General features: G+C 47.0%; 1 protein-coding gene across 1 annotated transcript in view; it reads left to right on the top strand.

The window, feature by feature from the left end:
* Positions 1-16491, top strand: part of kif7 (kinesin family member 7) — a 55593-nt gene that overhangs the window by 33019 nt on the left and 6083 nt on the right. Inside the window, exons 11-16 of the mRNA XM_078427146.1 lie at positions 1038-1163; positions 3533-3709; positions 4419-4634; positions 7654-7860; positions 9596-9794; positions 15111-15275. Of these exons, the coding sequence (XP_078283272.1) occupies positions 1038-1163; positions 3533-3709; positions 4419-4634; positions 7654-7860; positions 9596-9794; positions 15111-15275 (1090 nt within the window). The remainder of the gene's footprint in view (positions 1-1037; positions 1164-3532; positions 3710-4418; positions 4635-7653; positions 7861-9595; positions 9795-15110; positions 15276-16491) is intronic.

Here is a 16491-nt window from a genome sequence, read left to right as displayed (position 1 = left end):
TTTCTACTCTGGGGAAAATCTACTCTATCCTTTCTCTACCACTCTTAATTTTATATATTTCTATCAGGTCTCCCCTCAGCCTCCTTCGCTCCACACAAAGCAATCCATGTTTGTCCAAACTCTCGTTGTAGCTAATAACCTGGGTCTCTGGCGCTGTGAGGCAGCAGTTCTACTATGTGCAATGCCGTGCCACCCTAAATGTGTGTAATCAAAGCATTTGAAATATTACATACTGATACTGACCTCCCCTCCATCGAAGGGATTTACAGGAGTTGCTGCCTCGAAAAGGCAGCCAGCATCAGAGACCCACGCCACCCTGGCCACTCACTCATTTCACTCCTGCCATCGGGAAGAAAATATAGCAGCCTGAAAACTGTAACGTCCAAGTTCAGGAACAGCTTCTTCCAAACAACCATCAAGCTATTAATCTCCACTACAATCTCCAAATAAGCTCTGAACTACATAGACTTGGGGGCATTGGTTTCGTCTTTTTGCACTATTGTTGTTTGTTGGAGTAACTCAGCGGGTCAGGCAGCATCTCAGGAGAGACGGCCCGAAACATCACCCATTCCTTCTCTCCTGAGATGCTGCCTGACCCACTGAGTTACTCCAGCTTTTTGTGTTAACTTTTTTTTGTTTATTATATTGTGTACAGATTACATATTCAGTTGTGCTGCTGCAAATAAGAATTTTATTGTTCTGTTTGGGACATATGACAATAAAACACTCTTGTCTCTTGAAAGACCAACTGTGGCAAAATGATAATAGATATCCGAATTCAGAAAGCAGGGGTTGTAGAAACGAAGAAAAGTACAGAGAGAGGATTGAGGAATGATACAAAGAGCTGGCGTAACTCAGCGGGTCTGACAGCACCGCTGGAGAAAAGGAATAGGTGACGTACTGGGTCGAGACCCCATTTCAGACTCTGAGGAGTATTTTGTGGGAGTACAAAAAATGTAATAATTTGTAGAGATGGTGTCCATGATAACAAGATGAGCGAATAATGAAGTGCTAATCTTTCTGTCTCCTGCGTGCAGGAACTTGAAATAAAACATGAACAGCAACAAAAAATTCTTAAGATTAAAACTGAAGAGATTGCAGCCTTCCAAAGGAAGCGGCGAAGTGGCAGTAATGGATCTGTAATCAGCCTTGAAGAGCAGCAGGTAAGATGGATGGGAACAAGAACAATTCAGTCGTTTGGATCTGAGCCCAAAGGGATGTTTCCGTTGTTTATTTGCTTTGCTTTTCATCTTCCTACCATGGTCCTCCTATGCTGGAGATGGAGGTCCTTCCTGAAGTTCTGCACGGGTCATTAAATATTTGCAGGTTAAATATTAGATATATCGGGCAGCATCATTGGAGAAAGGGAAGATGTGGCGATTCGGGTCGTGACCCTTCTTCAGACTGAGTCAGGGGAGAGGGAAACTAGAGGTATGAAAAGGTACAGAACATACTTCTAGTTTTCATGCCTCTAGTTTCTCTAACCCTGACTCTCAGTCTGAAGAAGGGTCTCGACCCGAAACGCTACCTACTCCTTTTCTCCAGAGATGCTGCCTGACCTGATGAATTACTCCAGCTTTTTGCATCTATCTTCGGTGTCAACCAGCATTTGGTGGCACAGCGGTAGAGTTACTGCCTCACAAAGCCAGAGACCCAGGTTCGATCCTGACTACGGGTGCCGTCTGTACGGAGTTTGTATGTTCTCCCCGTGACCGCGTGGGTTTTCTCCGAGTCCTCCAGTTTCCTCCCAGACTCCAAAGATGTACAGGTTTGTAGGCTAACTGGCTTCAGTAAGATTGTAAATTGTCCCCAGTTTGTAGGATAATGCTAGTGTACAGGGATCGCTGGTTGACGTGGACTCAGTGGGCCAAAGTACCTAAAGTAAAAGTAAAGTTCCTTCCCACACATCAAATACTTTCAGTTACACTGTTCTTGTTGACTTTCCATAAATAATTCTGGGTATTTGTTTCAGCAAGTTATCACAGACTAAACTGAAAAACAATCCTGTTTATAAAAAAAGTGGTAAAACTTAATGAAATCTGTGGGAGTTCATCAGCGTTAGACTGAGCCATAATACAAACCTTAAAACAAAGGACCAGCGTGTGGTGGGCTTGTGATGGACGTGGAGATTTGGGGATGGATTATGTTGGTGGGCAGTCATTTTGTCCCCATGTCCCCGTGTACCTTTCTGCAGACACATCACCTGGAGGAATGGGGTTCTGTGCATTGGTGGTGCAGTGAAATGCTTTATTTTACAGACAACCTAGGCAGCACAGAAGTGTTGCCACGTATCTGGCACTGACATAGTTCGAAAGTGCCGAACAGTCCTATCTGCTGCCGGACATTGCAACAGGCCTCCCCCTCAGCCCCCTTCCTCTCCGGCGAAGCCCCCTCCCGACCGGGTCCGCGTTCGCCCCCGGCGCCCCATTGTTCTTGGTGGCCCACCCTCCTCTCGGTCCCTCCTTGCTCTCAGCAGCGCGGTTCCCGTTGATGCCAGTGTCTCGGGGTCGATTTGGAGTCCGCGGTGGGCGAACCAGGCTAACCGGCAGATCCCCCGTCGTCGGTCCATGGGGGCAATCTTTGACAATAGACAATAGGTGCAGGAGGAGGTCATTCGGCCCTTCGAGCCAGCACCGCCATTCAATGTGATCATGGCTGATCATTCTCAATCAGTACCCCGTTCCTGCCTTCTCCCTGTACCCCCTGACTCCGCTATCCTTAAGAGTATCTGACCCTCTCTTGAATGCATTCAGAGAATTGGCCTCCACTGCCTTCTGAGGCAGAGAATTCCACAGATTTACAACTCTCTGACTGAAAAAGTTTTTCCTCCACTCCGTTCTAAATGGCCTACCCCTTATTCTTAAACTGTGCCCCCTGGTTCTGGACTCCCCCAACATTGGGAACATGTTCCCTGCCTCTAGCGCGTCCAATCCCTTGATAAAGTTATATGTTTCAATAAGATCCCCTCTCATCCTTCTAAATTCCAGTGTTTACAAGCCTAATGAAGCATTTGGTCCACGGTCCGCCGCAATCATGTCCTCCACCGTCGCTCCGCGGCGGTGAGCCGTGCCTGCTTGCCGGCACTCTCCCAGCACGTGGCACAAGACCCAAAGAATTTCTGACCTCTTCTTTTTTTTAACGAGTCGGGCTTGTTTTGGCTGTCTTGTTCTGACATTAGGACGGCACGGTGGCGCAACGGTAGAGTTGCTGCTTTACAGCGAATGCAGCGCCGGAGACTTAGGTTCGATCCTGACTACGGGTGCTGTACTGTAAGGAGTTTGTACGTTCTCCCCGTGACCTGCGTGGGTTTTCTCCGAGATCTTCGGTTTCCTCCCACACTCCAAAGACGTACAGGTATGTAGGTTAATTGACTGGGTAAATGTAAAAATTGTCCCTAGTGTGTGTAGGATAGTGTTAATGTGCGGGGATCGCTGGGTGGCACCGACTTGGTGGGCCGAAATGGCCTGTTTCCGCGCTGTATCTGAAATATGAAAATAAAAATAAATATGAGTATCGACTGATTATTTTGTAGAAAATCGAAGAGCAGAAAAGGTGGTTAGACATGGAGATTGAGAATGTTCTGGAACAACGAAAGGCACTTGATGACCTGGAGGAGGAGCTGAACAAACGAGAGACCATTGTGGAGAAGAAAGAAGCCTTGCTCCAGGAGAAGAATGGTCTGGAGAGCAAGCGTCTGCGATCCAGTCAGGTAACGAGACTGTAATCTAGTCACAGAGAAGCTGAGATACTCATGGATGATAGAATAAGGCTAAATTTAAGGTGTCAATTTAGTGTGCCCAGGTCATGATCAGTGGCCACGCCCGGCCGAGGCACCATATTTTCAGGGGGATATCTGGCGGGATATTTCAAGTGCGCTCTCGTCATTTTCTCCAGATTAAAGAAGATGCCGGACCATTAGTTGCCGGAAAATCAGTGGCAAACCTGCACTATTTTTATTAAGTTGCTGTAATATATTTCATCCAGAGAGCAGCATAATGGCGCTGCAGTAGAACTCAAGGGATGGTGCAGCGGGTAGAGCTGCTGCTACCTCAAAGCGCCAGAGACCCAGGTTCGATCCTGACCTTGGCTGCTGTCTGTGTGGGGTTTGCAAGTTCTCCCTGCGACCACGTGGGTTTCCTCCAGGTTCTCTGGTTTCCTCCCACATCCCTCAGATGTTCGGGTTTGCGGATTAATTGGCCTCTGTAAATTGCCCCGAGTGTAGGGAGTGGATTTGAAAGTGGGGTAGCAAGGAGCAAGCGTGAACGAGTGATCGATGCCCATCGTGGTCCCGTGGGCCAAAAGGTTCAGTGCTGAATCTTTCAATCAATCAAGCAATGAATAATTTAAAAGGCATATTGTTGTTTGGTCTCATTGTAAGTTTCCACTGTATTGGTCAACGTGTTTCTCCCGTTCCTCAGGCTCTGAGCAATGACATTGTGAGAGTGTCGAGCCGCATTGAATCTCTGGAGAAGGAGCTGTCTGAGAAGAATGGGCAACTGCGTAATGGCAGTGCCGATGACCAGCAGGAGGTCCGCCAGGAGATCTCCAACCTGCGGCACGAGAAGGATCAGATGATGAAGCAACGCACCGAGCTGGACAAGAAGCTGCGGATGGGAAACCTGCTCTCAGCAGAGGTGCCCCACATCTATCACATCCTCTACCTTCTGATAGAACGGCCAACACTGGGCCTGTACTCGCTGGAGTTTAGAAGGATGAAGGGGGACCTCATTGAAACGTACAGAATAGTGAAAGGCTTGGATAGAGTGGATGTGGAGAGGATGTTTCCACCAGTGGGAAAGTCTAGGACCAGAGGTCACAGCCTCACAATTAAAGGACGTCCCTTTAGGAAGGAAATGAGGAGGAATTTCTTTAGTCGGAGGGTGGTGAATCTGTGGAGTTCATTACCACTGAAGGCTGTGGAGGCCAACAATGGATATTTTTAAGGCAGAGATAGATAAATAGATTCTTGAGGGTGTCAAGGGTTATGGGGTGAGGGCAGGAGAATGGGGTTAAGAAGGAGAGATAGATTAGCCATGATTGAATGGCGGAGTAGACTTGATGGGTCTTATGGCCTAATTCTGCTCCGATCATTTATGACTTTATATCAGACAAATGGCTGCACTTTGCGAGCCAACTATTGTGTCTTCAGGTCCATTTATTGCAGATGAGTGCAGAGAGTCCATGACATTGGTGTTTAGCTGGTGTACAATCAGTTGCAGCCCACTCATTGTTTCATGGTCACAGCATGGAAACCAGCCGTTTGGCCCAACTCGTCCATGCCAAACATGAGGCCCCATCTAAACTAGGCCCATTTGCCCGTGTTTGGCCCATATCCCTTTAAACCATTCCTACCCACATAGTGGACCAGATGATGATGATCCTTTAAATGCTGCTACAGTACTTGCCTCAAGTACCTCTTTAGACTTATGAGATACAGCATGGAAGAGACCCTTCGGTCCACCTGTCCATGCTGACCACCAATAACCCCTTACACTAACACCATCCTACACACTAGGGACATTTACAATTAACTGAAGCCAATTAACCTACAAACCTCAATTCAATGTGGTTCAGTCAATTCAGTGATACTTTATTGTCACATGTACCTAGGTTTACAGTGCCGACAGTGAAATGCTTTGTTTTGAATACACCCATACATCTTTGAAGTTTGGAAAGAAACCGGAGCACCCAGAGAAGACCCATGCGGTCACAGGGAGAACGTACAAACTCCGTACAGACAGCACCCGTAGTCAGGGTTGACTTAGAAAAAATGGTATCAAATAAAATTTTAAAACTGCTTTTCAAACAAACTGGATGTGGGTTATGGCGAAAATAGACACAAAGTGCTAGAGTAACTCAGCGGGTCAGGCAGCATCTCTGGGTAATAAAAGGGTATGATGTTTCAGGCTGGAACCTTTCTTCAAACTCTAAAGTCGCCCACCCTTTCTCTCCAGATAAGCTACCTGACCTGTTGAGTTACTCCAGCACATTGCATCTATCTTTGGTATAAACCCACATCTGCAATTCCTTCCGACACGCAGATATGGGTTATGTGCAGATATGTGATGGGTCTTGGCATCATGTTCAGCACAGACATTGTGGGCCGAAGGGCCTTTTCCTGTGCTGTAATGTTCAATGAATATCTCTTGATGATCAGAACATTGAACAAACCAGTCAAATGTATTTATAGTTTTAGAAATATGTGTAAATAATATTACTTTAAAAACTCATTTAAGTGAGAAATAAAATTAAAAAAACATTACAATTTTTTAAAAAAAGTCATGTGCCTATACTTAGTTTTATAATCAAGATTAACAACCCTGGACTTTGTAGAACTGCTGATAGCAAGTCTGTTAATTGGCTTTACTTACCAGTTGTGCCATATGGAGGAGCCTCTGCGTACTTTCAAGTGTCTGAAAAAGTATTTAAATGTTCAATCTGTTTTGAATTGAATAATCGTGTGTTAAGTTCAGAAGTTTCCCTCGGGGCAAAAGAAAAGCTGTGCAGGAACTGCAACTTTCTTTGCACATTTGTACATGTAGTACTTTGAAAAGAGTAAGCAGTGAAGTTCTTTTCTCTTTTTTAATTACTTCAAGTCTACCTCCACCATTCTTTCACCCTGAGCGTTAAAGAATGACCTGGTTTCATCTCTGGTTTACTGTCAATCACTTTAATTTGTTTTCTGTGCCAGAAAGAGTAGTTCTCCCTGTTTTAGTGAAACTGGTTGTGACCTAGAAGGCATCTTTTTTTTTCTTTTCTTATCAAAAAATACTTAATTCAAGAAAAAAATATATACAAAACATCTTCCTTCCAAAACTCCATCCGACATTCTCGGAGGCTTGCAACTGTCAAATTCCCGATAAATGTTTTCTAGCCAAAGCAACTAGTTTTCCAGTCTCAGTGCTCAATTGAAGTCAGAGAGCCGGGTGCACTCCTGACCTTGGGTGCTGTCTGTGTGGAATTTGCATGTTCTCCCAATGACCATGGGTTTTTATGGTGCTCCGGTTTTCTCCCACATCCCGAAGTCATGCAGGTTCGTAGATTAATTGTCCTCTGAAAAGCTGCTCCTAGTCTGCAGGGAGCAGGTGAGAAAGTAACATAGATCCAGTGTAAACGGGTGACTGACTGGTGGTCAGCATGGACTCAGTGGGCTTGTTTCCATGCTGTGCTAAATTAAACTAATAGATTAAGACACTTAAGGCAAGCTGGAATTTGTGATGGGAGAAACAAAATGAACATTTTGGATCAATCATGGTTCAGTGCTAAGTTGATAGGCCATTATTTTGTGTCGGAAAATAACTGCAGATGCTGGTACAAATCGAATGTATCACAAAATGCTGGAGTAACTCAGCCGGTCAGGCAGCATCTAGGAGAGAGGGAATGGGTGACGTTTCGGGTCGAGACCCTTCTTCAGACTGAACCAGGTTCTCGACCCGAAATGTCACCCATTCCCTCTCTCCTAGATGCTGCCTGACCTGCTGAGTTACTCCAGCATTTTGTGATACCGGCCATTATTTTGTTGTTATTTGTCTCTTTCCCCCTCCCTCCCTCTCTCTCCGTCTCCTTCTGTCTTCCTCTCGGACCTGCTGAAGGCTGCATTTTATTGCAGGGTTGAGCGTGTGCTTCAGTGATTTTTCTACCGTTGCTCTCCAGGAAGAAAGGAGCCTTTTCCAGCTGGATGAGGCTATTGAGGCTCTTGATGCTGCCATAGAGTACAAGAACGAGACCATCACCCGGCGCCAGAGTGTGTTGCGTGCATCAGCCAGCATGCTGTCCCAGTGCGAAATGAACCTGATGGCCAAGCTCAGCTACCTCTCAGCATCCGAGACCAGAGCACTGCTGTGCAAGTACTTTGATAAGGTAACGCTGCATTTTTAATACTCTCTCACTGCACCATCCTGGGTGTGGTGGCATGGTGGCGCAGCAGTAGAGTTGCTGCCTCGCAGCGCCAGAGACACAGGTTCGATCCTGACTTCGGGTGCTGTCTGCACGGAGTTTGTTCTTCCTGAGACCGCGTGGGTTTTCTCCAAGTGCTCCATGTACCTCCCACGCTCCAAAGATGTTCAGGTGTGTAGGTTAATTTGGCTTTGGTAAAAATTGTAAATTGTCCCTATTGTGGACAAGCCGAGGTGAGAAGGAACTTTTTCACCCAGAGAGTTGTGAATTTGTGGAATTCGCTGCCACAGAGGGCAGTGGAAGCCAAATCACTGGATGGATTTAAGAGAAAGTTAGATAGAGCTCTAGGGGCTAGTGAAATCAAGGGATATGGGGAGAAGGCAGGCACGGGTTGTTGATTGTGGATGATCAGCCATGATCACAATGAATGGCAGTGCTGGCTCGAAGGGCAGAAAGGCCTCCTCCTGCACCTATTTTCGATGTTTCTATGTGTTTGATAGTGCTAGTGTATGGGGTGACTCTGGGCTGAAGGACCTGTTTCTGCGCTGTATGTCTCAAGTCTAACGTAAATGCATCCATTTTTTTCGGAGGGTAACAGTAGTACATAGAGATTGTAATCTCTTTGGAGACACAAGGAACTGCAAATGTTGGAATCGTGAGCAAAACACAAAATGCAGGAGGAACTCAGCCGATCAAGCAACATCTGTGGAGGGAATGGACAGGCAACGTTTGAAGAAGTGTCATGAAACGTGAAAACATTTCCCGTGGTGGGAGTATAGGACCCTCAGTCTCGGGGGGGGGGGCACAGCCTCAGAATAAAAGGACGAACTTTTAGAATGGAGATGAGGAGGATTTTCTATGGCCAGAGGGTGGTGAATACGTTGCATTCATTGCCACAGGTGCCTGTGGAGGCCAAGTCAATGGGTATTATTAAAGCAGAGATTGACAGGTTCTTGATTAGTAAGGGCGCCAATGTTTGCGGGGAGAAAGCAGGAGAATGGGGTTGAGAGGGAAAAATAGATCATCTGTGATCGAATGGCAGAGCAAACTTGATGGGCCGAATGGCCAAATTCCGCACCTGTGTCTAACAAACCTGTGTCCTGATGTGAAACGTCTGTCAATTCCCTCCACATATGTTGTCAGACCTCGTGAGTTCCACCAGCACTTGATGTTTTACACAAAAATGAGCCCTTTGGCCCAGCGCCTCCGTGCTAACCTTTTTGCCCATCTACACTAATCCCAGTTGCTCTTGGGTTTGCACATTTAATTTCTATCTGATGTCAGTAAACCTTGCATCCCCTCTCTCTCTGTCCCTCCCCCACCTTAGCCATTGTACTAGTTTCACTGTCTGTTACTTTCTCACACAACCTAACCCACAGCAAACAATGGACCATTGTGGGCTCCACCTTTCCTTGATCATTGTAATGTTTTGCACATCTTTCATTCATTTGTTCTATATCCCTCTATATCTCTCGTTTCCCTTTCCCCTGACTCTCAATCCAAAGAAGGGTCTCGATCCGAAACGTCACCAGTTCCTTTTCTCCAGAGATGCTGCCTGACCCGCTGAGTTGCTCCAGCTTTTTGCGTCTATCTTTGGTCAGCACCAGGGCTCTGGTTTGCCCTCGAGCTGCACTGCAGTTCGAACCCCCTCTGGTGGATTGAGCAGTGCTCTAAAGCAGTGTCACTGTGTTGGCTGCAGGTGGTGACGCTGCGAGAAGAGGAACGCAAGGTGCAGCTGGCCTTCATGGAGCTGGAGATGCAAGCAGACGAGCAGCAGAAACTCATTTACTGGCTGGAGGCAGCACTGGAGCGGCAGCGGCTGGAGACGGATCGCTGCCTCACCTTGCAGCAGAAGGAGCATGAGCGGAACCTGCAGGTCCTGCTGCAGCACTGCCAAGGTAGTGGCTGACTACGCTGCTACACAGTGGCCAATTATACTGCATTATAATTGTGTAGTGCACCCAGGAGTGCTGATAATATGTAGGCATAATCATTAGGGCGGCACAGTGGTGCAGCGGTAGAGTTGCTGCCTTAGAGCGCCAGAGACCCAGTTTCGATCCTGACTATGGGTGTTGTCTGTACGGAGTTTGTACATTTTCCCTGTGATCACGTGGGTTTTCTCCGGGTGCTCCGGTTTCCTCCCACACTCCAAAGACGTGCAGGTTTGTAGGTTAATTGACTTCGCTAAAATTGTACCTAGTGGTGTTGGATAGTGCTAGTGTATCGCTGGTCAGTGCGGACTCGGAGTGCATGTTTCCGCTCTGTATCTCAAAAGACTAGAGTCTGCGTTGTGTATTACTAACTTGAGGTTTTTGAGGAGGTGACGAAAGAGCTCTTAAGGATAGCGGAGTCAGGGGGTATGGGGAGAAGGCAGGAACGGAGTACTGATTGAGAATGATCAGCCATGATCACATTGAATGGCGGTGCTGGCTCGAAGGGCCGAATGGCCTCCTCCTGCACCTATTGTCTATTGTGAAGGAGATTGGTGAAGGTAGGGCGGTAGATGTATACGTGGATTTCAGTAAGGCTTTCGATTAGATCCCTCATGGTAAGCTGATCCAGAAGATTAAGATTCACGGGATTCACAATGACGTGGTCGTATGGATTCGGAACTGGCTTATTTGTAGATGGTTGTGGTAGAAGGAAGATATTCAGGGATCTGTGCTGGGACCTCTGCTATGATATATATAAATAACTTGGACAATTCAGATGGGCCGGTGAGTAAGTTTGCCGACAACACCAATTAGAGGGTTTCAGCTACGAGGAGGGGTTGGGTAAACCTGGATTGTTTTCTCTGGAGCGTTGGAGTTGAGGCGAGATTTGATGGAAGTATATAAAATGATGAGAGGCATAGATTGATTAGACAGTTAAAACCTTTTTTCATGGGTGGAAATGTCCCAACACTAGAGGGCATAGCTGTAACGAGAGAGTAAAGTTTAATGGCGATGTGTGGGGCAAGTTCAGGTGCTGGGGGTTTGGAGCCATTACTAGGGGGTGGTTGTGGAGGCAGGTACAATAGTGGCGTTTCAGAGGTGTTTAGATTGGCACCGAAAGTGCCGGGAATAGAGGGATATGGATCATGTACAGGCAGATGAGATCGGTTTAACTTGGCATCATGTTCTGCACAAACATTGTGCACCAGAGGGCCATTTCTGTGCTGTACTATTTACGTTCTATGTCCATCATATAGTATCCTCCAGTTATTCTCCTGTATGTTTTTATTTTATTTTATCAACTATCGTACAGGTCTATTTGTTACTATTTATTAAATTCCTGCAATATATTTCATCCAGTGGGAAGCACAGGGGCACAGGCAGTCGAGCCCCTGTCTCACAGCCTCTCGACCTGGATCCAGTGATGGGTGCTTGATGGTTAGTGGTGTCTTGGGGGATGAGGGGTGGGCGGTGAAGTGCCTGCTTCTGTGCTGCATCTTTCTATGACCAGAGAAACTGCTTTATGTTTGACAGAGTCATCACCAAATGCGTACAAGCTCCACAAAGCAAGGACATGGCAGATGCAGCTTCATGTGGATAAATGTGAGGTTATCCACTTTGGTGGTAAGAACAGGAAGGCAGATCTGAATGGTGTCAAGTTAGGAAATGGGGAAGTACAAAGAGATCTGGGTGTCCTTGTTCATCAGTCACTGAAAGGAAGCATGTAGGTACAGCAGGTGGTGAAGAAAGTTAATGGCATGTTATCATATCATATATATATATATACACAGCCGGAAACAGGCCTTTTCGGCCCTCCAAGTCCGTGCCGCCCAGTGATCCCCGTACATTAACACTATCCTACACCCACTAGGGACAATTTTTTACATTTACCCAGCCAATTAACCTACATACCTGTACGTCTTTGGAGTGTGGGAGGAAACCGAAGATCTCGGAGAAAACCCACGCAGGTCACGGGGAGAACGTACAAACTCCTTACAGTGCAGCACCCGTAGTCAGGATCGAACCTGATTCTCCGGCGCTGCATTCGCTGTAAAGCAGCAACTCTACCGCTGCACTACCGTGCCGCCCTTTGGCCTTCATAACAAGAGGAGTTGAGTATTGGAGCAAAGAGGTCCTTCTGCAGTTGTACAGGGCCCTAGTGAGACCACACCTGAAGTACTGTGTGCAGTTTTGGTCTCCAAATTTGAGGAAGGACATTCTTGCTATTGAGGGCGTGCAGCGTAGGTTTACTAGGTTAATTCCTGGAATGGCGGGACTATCGTATGTTGAAAGACTGGAGCGACTAGGCGCGTATACATTATTAAGGGGTTGGACACGTTAGAGGCAGGAAACATGTTCTCAATGTTGGGGGAGTCCAGAACCAGGGGCCACGGTTTACGAATAAGGGGTAGGCCCTTTAGAACGGAGATGAGGAAAAACATTTTCACTCAGAGAGTTGTAAATCTGTGGAATTCTCTGCCTCGGAAGGCAGTGGAGGCCAATTCTCTAGGTGCTTTCAACTGGGGAAGAAACTGTAGCACGAGGAAGAAACCCTTCCAATTACAGGGAGAACGTGCAAACTCTGCAGACAGCGGCAGAGGTCAGGATTGAACCCGGGTTGCTGGCGCTGTGAGACAGCACTCCTTGTTTAGTTTAGTTTGGAGATACAGCATAGAAATAGACCCAATGGCCCACCGAGTTCACGCCAGTTATGGGGTCACTCTAGTTCTGTGTATTCCCACTTATTCATCCACTTCCGACACACTAAAGGGGCAATTTACAGAGGACAATTAACCTATAAACCGTCTTTGGGCTGTGTTCAGAAACCACAGCACCCAGAGGAAACCCACACGCTCACAGAGCGAAGGTGCAAACTCCACACAGACGGTACCCAAGGTGAGGACTGAACCCGGGTCTCTGTTGCTGTGAGGCAGCAGCTCTACCAGCTGCACCACTCTCTGGGTTCTACTGCTGTGCCATTGTCTTCGGATAAAATATATTACAGGAAATGAACAAAAATAGTGCAGGTCCACCACCAATTTTCCAGCAGCTGATACTCCTTTAATCCGGACAAAACTTCGAGAGCGCCCTTGAAATTCCCCCTGAAATCACCCCGAAAACCAAGCCAGGTAAGGCGGCCGACCTCGACCATATCGGGACTTCTGCGGCCAGATTTAGTGCCATTTGCCAACGACGCAGGCAACTCAGCAGTATGGCCGATTGGGCACTTCAAATTCCCCCAGGGCGTCCCTCTCAAGTTACAGCTATGCCCTCTAGTGTTGGGGCATTTCCACCCTGGAAGAAAGGTTTTAACTGTCTAACCGATCTATGCCTCTCATAATTTTATATACTTCCATCAAGTCTCGCCTCAACTCCAATGGTCCCGAGAAAACAATCCAAGTTTATCCAACCTCTCCCTGTAGCTGAAACCCTCCAATTGATGTTATCGGCAAACTTACTCACCGGCGCATCTAAATTGTCCAGGTCAGAGGCGGCTGATCTCGACCTGGGCTCGCGTTTCTGCCCCCCGTGGGCCGTACGTACGTCTGCCGGGACAGCAGCCCCTCGTCCCCGCGGCCTGTCGCCGATCCATCCCTCATGGGCACTTCCGAGGGCAGCTCGTTTACCCAACGCCCGGGATGCCCCTGCAAGGAATGCAAGTTTCACTGTCAATGGAATTTACATTTATTATTTGTTTTATTTAAGTTTCTAGAGGTCCATGGTGTTTTAGAGACAGGGGAGGAGTATAATTAGAGGTCGGAGGTGTATTGTTGAATTATTATTATGTGACCTCTGTTAGTCCGGCAAAACAGATGATCCAGCAAGGCTGTGGAACCAAGGTTGCCGGTGGTGGAGCTGTCATTAACAAACCGTCTTGGTTGCACCAGGAACTGCGCTTCAGTTTTGCTTTGCACTAATATTGTCTTTTTTTCTATTACAAACTTTTTTGTTTGTTTTATTATTATATTACCTGGTGAGTACTGGGTTTACTGACCTATTTTGTTGCTGCAAGTTGGAAAGTGTGTGGAGAAGACTTGTGAGGACGTTGTCAGGACTTGATGGTCTGAGCTAGACGGAGTGGTTGGGCAGGCTAGGGCTTAATTCCTTACAACACAGGAGGATGAGGGGTCATCTTGTACAAGTGTATACACCAATCAGGCAAAACATTATGACCACCTGCCTAATATGCTGTTGGTCCTCCATGTGCAGCCCCAGACGCAGCAGGGTGCGATGCACTGTGTATTGTGGCACATTCCTCCCGTGACCACCATTAACATTTTCTGTGACTTGTGCCACAGTAGACCTTCTGTCGGTTCGGGATAGTCTTTGTTGCCCTCGCACATCGATGAGCCTTGAACGCTCAACACCCTGTGGCCGGTTTGTAGTTTGTCCCTCCTCGGACCACTGTTGATAGGCGCTCATCACTGCTGACCGGGAGCACCCCACAAGCCTTGCCTTTTCAGAGATGCTCTGACCCAGTCATCTGGCCGTAACAATTTGGCCCTTGTCAAAGTCGCTCAGGTCTTTACTCCTGCCCATTTCTCCTGCATCCATCATATCAACTTCAAGAACTGACTGTTTACTTGCTACCCAATATATCCCACCCCTTGACAGCTGCCATTGTAACAAGATAATTAATGTTATTCACTTCGCCTGTCAGTGGTCATAATGTTTTGGCTGATCGGTGTAAAATCATGAGGGAAATAGGTAGAGCAGATGCACAATCTTTTACCCAAAGTAAAGAGATCAAGAACTAGAGGCTGTAGGTTTAAGGTTAGAGGACAAAAATTTGATAGGAAACTGAGGGGCAACTTTTTCACACAGAGGATAGTGGGTCTACGGAACGAACTGCCAGAGGGGATTGTTGAGGCAGGTACTATAACATTTAAAAGACATTTGGACAGGTACATGGATAGGAAAGATTTATTTATAGGATATGGGCCAAAAGCACGCCAGTGGGATTGTGCAGATAGGAATCTTGGTTAGCATGAGCAATTTGGGCTGAAGGGCCAGTTTCCATGCTGTATGACTATAACTTGCTCTGTTTCCGTACATACAACAATAACACACTCATGACTCTTGAAATGCTTTAATAGATGGAATGAGCTGTCAAATGCCGGCAGGTGGCACGAGTGTGGATGGGCGGTGTTGGTCGGCATGGGCAAGTTGGGCCGAAGGGCCTGTTCCCCGTATGACTCTCTGACTGATATAAAAGCACCCAGTGGCATAGTTTTACGGTTCGGGTGGAATGATGTTTCCTTTTCTGCCACCCATTCACAGGCCAGGTGGATGAAGGCATTGCTGGGCGGCAGAAGCAGTACGAGGGTTGCATCCAAATGCTGGACAAGGAGCTGGCTTGGTACAAGCAAGCCAATCATCAGTTGAACCTGAAGCTGAAAGACCTGTCCACTTACCTGTTGAACCACCCAGTGGAGCAGAGCAAACGTAAGGAGGACTCACTGAAATAATAACGTAAATAATAACGAAACGTCACCCATTCCTTCTCTCCTGAGATGCTGTCTGACCTGCTGAGTTACTCCAGCATTTTGTGAATAAATACCTTCGATTTGTACCAGCATCTGCAGTTATTTTCTTATACTTCCTTAGATGGGGCATCTTTGTTGGCATGATGGGTTGGTCCGATGAATTGGTTCTGTGCTGTAGGACTATGATTCTATGAGTTTTTAGTGTAGTTTAGACATACAGTGTGGAAACAAGCCCTTCGGCCCACCGGGTCCGTGCCGACAGGCGATCGCTGCACACGAACATTATCCTACACACACTAGGGACAATTTATAATAATACCAATCCAGCTAGCCTACAAACCCATACATCTTTGGAACATGGGAGGAAACCAGAGCTCCCGAAGAAAACCCATGCAGGTCATGGGGAGAATGTAGAAACTCCGTACAGAAAAACACCCACAGTCAGGATCGAACCCGGGTCTCTGGCACTGCAAGGCAGCAACTCTGCCACTGTGCAGCCCCTATTTTTATTTTGTACCACTCTTTAAAAAAGCTTGCCAATGAATGCATGTTATGGAAATGCGGGCTAATGCAACGGCTGCCATTTGCTTGAATCTTTCCATGAGCTCCGTGTCTGAGTAAGGATGCCTGTCCCTCCTCTGTATCAGCCATCCATTCTGGACCATATTTGAAGCTTTCTGTCTGTTACTTCGACAATATATGAAGTAAAACATGCAGTTATCCCATCTTTCATATCATAGTGAAGTTCCCAGTATTTTGCACCAAGCTATTTTCAAATGGTGAGCACCACCACTGAGCAAAGTTGGCACTTGCAGCCCTTAGTGTGATGTTACTGTTGAGCTACTCCCTCAAACGGCACTAAATGTTGGTCTAATATTGCCCAGGAAGGGAAAGACGTCTAACTTGCCCTGGATAGGGATTCGTCAGTGGGTTGGCCATTACCAGGTTTTCCCTGTGTAGGAAGGAACTGCAGATGCTCGTTTACACTGAAGACAGACACAAAATGCTGGACTAACTCAGTGGGGTAGGCAGCATTTCTGGAGAAAAGGAATAGTGGCCTTTTCGGGTTGAGACCCTTCTTCAGACTGAGAGGGGAGAGGGAAGCGAGAGAGACGAAAACCTATGGAACAAATCAGAGCCGCCACCGATGGTCTGTGCATAAACCATCTTGCAAT

Source organism: Rhinoraja longicauda, chromosome 33, assembly GCF_053455715.1.
Source record: "Rhinoraja longicauda isolate Sanriku21f chromosome 33, sRhiLon1.1, whole genome shotgun sequence".
Lineage (NCBI taxonomy): Eukaryota > Metazoa > Chordata > Chondrichthyes > Rajiformes > Arhynchobatidae > Rhinoraja > Rhinoraja longicauda.
This window is presented reverse-complemented; position numbering and strand designations above follow the sequence as displayed.